The 9,921-nt window shown below is 28.8% G+C and overlaps 1 protein-coding gene across 1 annotated transcript; it reads left to right on the top strand.

Moving 5' to 3' along the window:
• Positions 1 to 407: 407 nt before the first annotated feature.
• tio (zinc finger domain-containing protein tiptop) lies at positions 408 to 7,287 on the top strand (the record flags this gene model as incomplete). Its single annotated transcript, XM_011505572.1, has 2 exons — positions 408 to 654; positions 3,463 to 7,287. Coding segments are annotated over 2 exons (3,890 nt in total), but the record flags the coding sequence as incomplete, so codon positions are not given.
• Positions 7,288 to 9,921: the final 2,634 nt, after the last annotated feature.

The following is a 9,921-nucleotide window of genomic DNA, read 5'->3' as shown; positions in this document are numbered from 1 at the left end:
TTGAAATATAACTTATATAATTATAATCTATTACTTTGATAATGGAAGAAAACAATTTAGTTATATCTGTATCAAAAATTATCAAAAACATTATTGCTATTTTTCACCAAAACATTGTATTTAAAAAATGGTTAATCTTTCTTTAACATTTTCAAATTATTATTGATTTCAAATTTAATATTTTTAATAGTATTTATAGCTTCTTCGATCTTCATCCTCATTATGAATACACTATTCTAAAATGTTACAAATAATAATTGTAAAATATAAAATAATCTTTGTCTATTTATAGAATAAATTCTTAGTATTCATTAAACAGCTCTTGAACTATTTTGAAAAAATAAACTTGTACAATATTATTCAATAAAAAAATTATATAAAATAAGTATTTCTTCTTATTGCTGTAGGGGAGGACGGTGTCGAAAGTTCAGGATCTGGTACGAACCTCCAAGGCGAGTTAGGTGATTGTGTAGATGAGGATGGTCCAATTAGTCCAAGCGAAAGAAGTTGCGGTGGAGGTATAGCAGTAAAGGAGGACGAAGATGGCGAAGGAAGCGATGATGAAGAAGATGGAATAACATTGAATCCATCAACTTCTACGATCAGCACAAGACTGAACCCTGTTGTTCTCAGGGATACTGGTCCTCCAGATAGGTATATTTTACTACTTCTTCATTTAAAAATCAAATGAAAATTTATTAAATGATTTAAAGATCTAAAAATATTCCATTAATTTATTTGCAAAATAATAAATACTCAAATAAATTTTAAAAGCAGATTTCTATAGATAATGTATTATTTGATAATGTATTAGAATGTTATAAAAATGTACGTATATCTTATTTATTCTAAAATCTATAAATTATAATAAGAAATAATATTATTTTTTAATTGTGAATATAAATATTAGTGTTTGATCCAATATTTTACTATTCCAATAAATTTTTCTTTATTTTAATTTGAAAATTTAGACATGTATAAATTGAAATTGTTTATTGATAAAGATTATAATAATGTTTAAGATGTTATATTAATTTTAGTACTTGATTTATGATTAACATTGTTAAATAAATGGTTAAATAAAGCTAAATTTATTATGAATACTTGTTAGAATTTTGTTTGAGTAATTTTTTTTTTTTAATTTTAACGTATATGAAAATGAAAACAAATATACTACTTGTTTGTCAGGAGAAATTTTTTCAAACAATTTGTATTATAATATAATACGATAATTTTTGTATTAAAAAGTATAAAAATTAATAATACAGAATAAAATCTTTGTAAAACTTCTCATTTTTGACTATCTTCATTCATTTCATATTATAGCCAAATTAGAAATATAAAAAAATGTCATTTTTTTCTACAGTAAATTTTGAATATTATATCCAAAATAATTTTATAAATTTTTTAAATAAAAATATTAAGATTTCATTTATTTATGATCGATTTAAATCTAAATACGTTATATTTATATACCTACATAAGTTAGAAACCTAATATATCTTTACAAAGAAACTAAATAGATTGAGTCGGTATTCTAAAAAGAAAAATAAAGATATAAATAGTCAGTCTTTGATATCATCGGTAAACGGGAATATTACTTCTACAAGTTGTATTTCGATGATAAGCCTACATCTTGGTGTTAGTTTTTTCTTTTCTTCCTTTATCATGCTGTTATGTGTAAAAGAAAATAAACTAATATCAGATTGTTAATAGTTAGTAATTGTATTACTCGTGATATTGCTTAAGAATAGGGATAAAACAGAGTACTTAGAGAGTTGTTCGTTTCACCAATAATTTTATTCTGTTTTATAAAATTATTTTTAGCACAGTTTTATTAATGTACGTATAGATGCCATTTTACATATAGTTGTTTTTCTTTAATAATATGGCCATATTTATAACTTGTAGGTATTTAATAATTAATATTTAAAATAGAAATGTCAATTTCATAAGTGTTAATATTATTTAATCCTTATTTCTAATCCTCATAAAAAATTTGCACACACAATCAGTTAATAAAAATAGGAAAATATGCATGTATCATTATTTCTTTTTGACAAATTTAGTTAAAATCTATATTTAAATTTCTGAACTAAACTCTACAACATATTTCTTGATTTTAGTTTGAATATACAATATAATTAACTCATAATATATTAAGATATTTTTATACCAGTATTTTTTCTAATCGAACCTACAATATTTCAGGCTAAAAACTATTTTACTGAAACTTTACCGAAATCTCATTTTTTTTACGTATGGATGCGATAACTTACTAAAGTACATATTTTAATTCCTTTTAAGTCAGTATTTTGTTACAGAATACTTTATTTGCATTTTTATATATTTTGTCAATCGCGTTTAAAATTTTCTATCTAATGAGTTATATTTCCAATTTTTTATTTGTTTAATTAAATTAATTTTTTATTTAATTTATTTAATGTAATATAATTGTCTTTGGAATATGTGCTAACAGGAAATTATAAGATAATATTTAAAAAAATGTTTTAATAACTATATTATATATATATATATATATATATATATTTACAAGTCTGGATTAATAATATGAATTTAACTTTCAATTTAATTATAGAAATAACGCATTATTTCTATAAATTCTGACGGAGGCCATAACAAAAATTTTTCAAATTATAATTCATATATCAATAAGATCAACGAAAAAAATATTCTATATTTAAATATTTTATGTTTTAAGTAGGATTCAATCTTTTTTAAATTTTACAAACTAATTATAATTACTAAAATTTTTAGATTAATTTATATTACCCATAAATGTAAATTTGACCCTACACTTCGGATTAGACATCTTTTTTATTCTAATATAATTTGTTTTTTATATTTATATCATTATATATAATTATATATAATTTATTATATATAATATTATTTAATATTTTAATAATATATATTTTAATTAATTAAATTAATAACATAATATTATATAATATATTATATATAATTATAATATAATATAATATAATATAATATAATACAATTACTAAATACTTATTAATTGTATTTTATTTAAATTGAATTTTTTTCAACTATTGATTCTAAATAAGATATAAATGGATATTCTACATCATACTATATTTTATTATAAATTATTGTTCATTAAAATAATAAAAATATTTTTATCAACATTTAATATGCATTTTATATAATAATTTAATATATACTGATATTTCACTATTGCCGCGAGAATCGTTGTATTGTAGTAATTGCAACTATTCAACTTTTAAAACAGTCACGTTTTATATTTTATATATTCTATATTTGCAATATTGAAACCTATTAGTATTTATATTAAAATAAATAAAAAAGTTGAAATTATATATCTTATAGAATAGTATCAATAATTTTTTATAATTTTCGTAATAAAATTATTAAAAATAAGAGATAATTGTAATATAATCAAATTAATTTTTGTTACAGAGAATTTATAATTTCACGGTGTCCGTCAATAGATTCTCGAGAATCATTTGGCCCAGCAATTGGAAGTCCACCACCAATAGCAAACCGAAACAGTACAAGCCCTGTTAGTCCTCTTGGCAATATCGGACCATTACCTTTGGGTGTACACCCACTCTTACCTCCACAATCAGCAGCTATGATGGCTGCTTATCTGCAGCAGACGCATCAGCGTCTTTTACTGGGCCATTCACCTCTTTCACGAAGTTCAATTTCCCCTATAGTGTCTTCTTCGTGTTCTCCACCTGCTGGTACTACAGGAATTCACGTCTCTCCAATTAGTGGTGACATATCACCCAATGTAGCTCAGTTGTCAACTGTACTCGATTTCAGTACACGTAAAACTTCATCAACAGAAGAAGATGAAGAAGAACAAATTCTTAATTTAAGCAAACCACCTACACCGTCTTCCTCAACGGAAACTAATAATGGCCCTTTGGATCTATCTGTGCCAAGTCGGAAAAGACCTGTCCCCGAGGATTCACCACCACCTCCTCCACGTAAATCTTTGAAAGTAGCTGTAAGTACACCTATTATACATCAAGATACATCAGCCAATGTTTCGACCTACACTCGACAAGTTGTTTCACCGTGGACGTCTCCTGTTGTAGCATCACACTTTCCTTATTTTGCCGCAGCGGTTGCGGCAGCAGCAACTAGTCAACAACAGTTATCGCCGAAGAATAATACCAGTGTAGTTGATCATCATCATTTGTGGAATGGAAAAATAAAACCATCAGTTGTTGATAAATCCTATCAGCCAAGTGAAGCGACAAAAGCGTTGGAAAAAATGAGTGAATTGAGTAAACTTAGTGGTGAGGATCTTTTTAAATCAACTTCAGGCACAAGTATAAATACAGGTGGTACTTCTATAGCATCTAGTAGTAGACATAGCGCATGGCAATCGCATTGGTTAAATAAGGGTGCCGATCAAGCGAAAGATGTTTTAAAATGTGTTTGGTGTAAACAAAGCTTTCCAACTTTAGCTGCAATGACAGCGCATATGAAGGAAGCTAAACATTGTGGTGTGAATATGGCAGTTCCACCACCAGTTAGTGGATTGCCAACACAACAACCTCATCATTCTTCGATATCCCAAACATCTCCACAGTCGCATCATTTACAAACTTCTTCAAGTGGTAGTGGAAATAATACTAATTCTACATCAATTAGTAAACAGAATCCTTCGGAACTGAATCTATTAATAAAAGAAACAATGCCTTTACCAAGAAAATTGGTTCGTGGTCAGGATGTTTGGCTTGGAAAAGGCGCAGAACAAACGCGACAAATTTTGAAGTGTATGTGGTGTGGTCAAAGCTTCCGATCACTAGCGGAAATGACATCACATATGCAACAAACTCAGCATTATACCAATATTATTTCTCAGGAGCAAATAATCTCTTGGAAATCATCGGATGAAAATAAGGGTGTTAGTAGTGGAGGAGGATCTGGTATAACTACAGGGAGCAGTGGTGGAGTTGGCAGCGCAGCACCTGGAAGTGGTTCTGGACTTCATGGTACAAATACAGGACATGGAGTTGGAACAACTAGCAGTCATGTGAGTGCTGTACTCACTTGTAAAGTGTGTGATCAGGCATTTACTTCACTAAAGGAACTTAGCAATCATATGGTAAAAAATAGCCACTATAAAGAGCATATAATGCGATCTATAACAGAAAGTGGTGGGCGGCGAAGGCAAACACGTGAAAAAAGAAAAAAATCATTACCTGTAAGAAAACTTTTAGAACTAGAGAGAGCACAAAATGAATTTAAAAATGGTGACGTTGGAAATACTACACTTGGACTAGGTAAACATACTGGAAGAATTACTTGTGAAAAATGTGGTGAAAAAATTGAAACGACGATTTTCGTAGATCATATACGTCAATGTATTGGTGCAGGTACACTTGGGGTTAGTCAGCGAAATTTTTTGAAAAATGCTTTAATGTCAAATCACTTACCAACTATATTAACTCCTGGAGAATATGATCGTAAAACGATAAATGAAGAAAATTCTTCAATTTCTTTGAGACATCATCGATCGCCATCTTCAGCAAGTGATACAACGACACATGGAAAAGAAACTCCTACATCAGGAATAAATGAATCGTGCGAAGGTACTTCTTCACCATCTGTATTAAATGCAATTGAAAAATTGATCGAGAAAAGCTTTGATTCACGTATCCGTCATGGATCTTCAGGTATACATCATGCTCAGCCTGGTGCACCAATTGGTTCAAGTATTCTTAAACGTTTAGGAATTGATGAAAGTGTAGACTACACAAAGCCATTAGTTGATTCTCAGACTATGAATCTTCTTCGATCTTATCAACAACAGCATCTGGGTACGACAACAATAATCCGTAGAGAACGAAGTGGTAGTGAGTCTAGTTCAATATCAGAAAGAGGTAGTGGTCGAACTGATACAATGACCCCAGAAAGACGAATAGACCCGGTAACTACTACACACGATAGACTTTCATCTTCTTCTTCTCACTCGAACCAACACCGTGCAACACCTGATAAGCAAGTGACTATTCTTCCTTCCAGTCATCCTTTAGCAAATGAAGAATCTGAAGAAGATGAATTATCTGTTGTTATAAAGAAAGAACCAAATGATGAAAATATAGAAAATTTAGTGGTTAATGAAAATGGGCAACAGTCTGAAAGTCTAAGAAGAATTGTCGTAAAAAAAGAAATAATTGAAGATGGTACAGAAGAAGATGAATCACAATCCTATAACCATAGAATGAGTAGTAATAGTATTCGAGAATCTTCAGAAGAAAGAAAAGATGTATCACCTCAAATGAATCCTCCAACTCCGAAACCTTTAGGTCAAGTTGAACAATTGGCTCATAGCCCAAGCAGAAATAGTACAAGCAGTCCAGCAAGTAGTGATAGATCAGTAACACCACGAGGAACTCCAGATAATAAAACTTCTAGCAGTCTTGGTGCTTTGTCTTCTATGTTTGATAGTTTGTCAGGTGGTGGAAATTTATCGAATACTAACAATGCAGATAGCCAAGGTCGTAAAACTAGCAGTCATCCTTTAGCAGCCTTACAAAAGCTATGCGATAAAACAGAAACTCGAGGGTCAGCTGGGGCTGGCAACACAAGATCAGGGCCTACTTCAAATACGTTACTTGGATCTGGAAGTGGCTCTACATCGATTACTGGTGGTGTTGGTGCAAGCTCAACTCCAGGTGCAATCCTTGCTTTTAGTTGGGCTTGTAATGAAGCTGTAGTTACAGCTGATTCTATTATGAAATGTGCATTCTGCGATACTCCATTTATTTCAAAAGGAGCTTATAGGCATCATTTATCTAAGATGCATTTTGTGAAAGATGGTGTGATTCCTGATCCTTCGACTATTAGTCGTTCTACAACGGTTACCACTGGGACTTCAGTCAATTCTCAAACTGCTTCTAGTGGTCCAAGCCATAGTTCCTCATCACCACCGCCATCTCAGCGAAATAAATCACCACCGATTCTTCAAACAAATGGCAGTCCTTCGCAGTCGACAACCTCACCATTGGAAGAAAGTCCGCATTCTAAATTTCTTAAGTATACGGAATTAGCAAAGCAATTATCTAGCAAATACGTATAGTCTAAGTCTCGTAATTAGCGGTGTCCATTGTACATAAGTGTATCTATATTGTAACAAGATTGAGAATTGGTTCAAATTTACAGAGTTGCACTTCGCATAATCGTACCACCAGTTGTAGCTATGTTACAATGAGGTCTAATAAATTTAATAGATAGAATTATAACAAATTTCTTAAAATCAAGCCAAACAATATTAAAAAGATTTAGATGTTCTACATCTTATAAATATTTTATTTAACTTTATTTAAGTGTATTCTTATCACGATGTTATTAACTTTTTTTATAAAAGTTTGATAAAATATGTGATAAGAAAATTACATAGCTTTTAAATATCTTATATACAACAATCAATATGTTTGTGAATTATAAATTTTTTAAATTCCAATATTAATGATGATTCTAATTAATTTCTTGTTTTTCCTCGATTAACAAGTATATTATGGATGCGATTTTCATTTACCAATAAAAATATAAAATAATCTAATTAATTATAGTATATTTTCTTTCTCAAGTAAATAAAGTTTTTAATTCTTTAGTCAGAATATATATATATATACTAAGAATTAACATAACTGGCACAAGATCCAAAAAATTTGTTCTTATTCTCAAACACTATATTTTTTAAATTTTTCCCTAGTTTATCACTAAAATCAGTAATATAGATGATTGAGAAACAAAGTTTCGTGTCGTAAGAAATAATTAATAGAATCAAAATAGAATATAAGGAAATAAACAAGAGTGATATTGGCGCAATAGCAAAGCGGCGATACAAAAATGCGATTCTCATAAGAATACAATAGTTAGGAGAGACGAGATTGATTCTATTGTGATGACACCATATCTCGCAACACTGCTGAGTCACAAGTCTCGGTGTGTAGCTAAGTATGTGATTTTATAATATAAAAACAAATACTTAAAAATTTATACTTTTTTCGATACATTGCAAATGAGAAACTGCAGGTGAATATGAGTTATGAATACAAGAATTTATTATTAAAAGTTTCATAACAATTATTTTGTATTTTATAATACAACCTATAACTTAGATGTACATATAAAATAATCTTTATAGAGAAAATTTTTTTAATGTCATTACAAATTTAATAATTTTATTTGAAAAAAGAAATGTTTTATTAAATTAAGTTCTCTGAAATATTAAAATATAAAAGATGTAGTAAAAATTTCTTCTAAATAAAATACTATATTTAATATATTCAAAATCTTTTTAGTTTTATAAAATTTCAAGAACTTTACAACTATCACCTGCATTAAACATAGCAATTGTTAACCTGTATACCTATAGACATAAAGTTGTAGTTGATTAGTTGAAACCTATAGTAGGATCTGCCATTGTATAGGAAACCTTGTTGATAATTAAAGTCACGTGTGATTGGTCATTTGCGTTGGCCTTTTCCATGAATTTCTCCTTAATGCACTCGACACGATTAACTTAAATGAATTAAATACGAAAGTTAAATTGCGCAGTAAGATGGACAAAGCAATGTTTAAAAATGCACACCATGTGCGGTGCAATATCGAATTTCCTTATTATACTATAATTAATGATGCGTTTAAATTAATTTAATAGATTTATACGAGACCTCGTTTTAATGAATGTATGACTCGCACGGATGCACAAATTACCGAATCCAATACACCACATAAGATGAGTGCGAGCCAGTATTAAAAGCAACTAATTAAAATATATAGAAAATAAAGAAGAGTGTCATAATGAAGCACTGCAAAAGCGAAGACCATTGTAAATTTTCTTTATATTAAAAATAATATTTATTACCTTTTTTGAATAAGCCATGCATCGCATTTTCATGTAAAATACTAAAACATTAATTATCATTCGAATATCGCGATATATATTGTGTAAATTGATTATACTTGATTAACTATATTAAAATATATTATAAAAGCGAGAAGGAGCATCTGAAAACAAAAACGAGAATATGTGTGAAAAAGAGAGATACAGTGATAAAATCTCTGTGCGAGAGTAAGAGCGAGAATGTGAGATGCGAAAATGTGATGAGCAAGAGTAAAAGAAAAAAAGAAAGTGATATAGAAGCTCGTGTGGCCGACGATAAGAATAGTAGTAAATGAAATGCTCAAATAAAAATGGACAGTGGACGTGGTAAGTCAAAAATCGACACACAGTTACAACTTGTATACGTATTTCTTGTAAACTCTAATTCTTCCATTGCGGACTTTAAAAAATATTTATCGACATTAAAATAAATTAACGTTATTATTGTAATTATATACAACGGCTAAAAAAGCGACGAATGATTCAAAGTCCATCAACAACGCGCGTGTGTAAAAGTATGAGGTTTTATTAACATAAAGTTATTTAAAATGCGAGAGTGAACTTAAGCAAATGTTTCATTTAAAAATGCATACGCGCGTGTACAATTATATACAGATATACAGTTGTGAAATAAAAAAAAATAAAAACACGAGGAGACACGAGCGTACCTACTCACAGAATCACAAAGAAATGCATCATGTATACGCGACTCTTGAAAAAACCATTTTACCAGATTTGTCATTATTTAATTATTTCAGTTGTATTTTAAAATGCAATTAAAGCTCAAATAAATATATATGTTATAAACTAATTGATTTTTGTATTATTCATTGACCCATTTTTCAAATAAAATATAATAATCATAACTGTATCAATTTTTATTATATGATTTTTTATTATATTTATTTATTATATTTATTTAATTTATTATAATTTTTAATAGTACATTATCATATTATAATTTACTCAGATATCAAAAGTTAATATCAAATATTAAAGAAACA

Source organism: Ceratosolen solmsi, unplaced genomic scaffold, assembly GCF_000503995.2.
Source record: "Ceratosolen solmsi marchali unplaced genomic scaffold, CerSol_1.0 scaffold118, whole genome shotgun sequence".
In the NCBI taxonomy this organism is placed as follows: Eukaryota; Metazoa; Arthropoda; class Insecta; order Hymenoptera; family Agaonidae; genus Ceratosolen; species Ceratosolen solmsi.
Note: the sequence above shows the minus strand (reverse complement) of the source record. Positions and strands in the feature narration are given on the sequence as shown.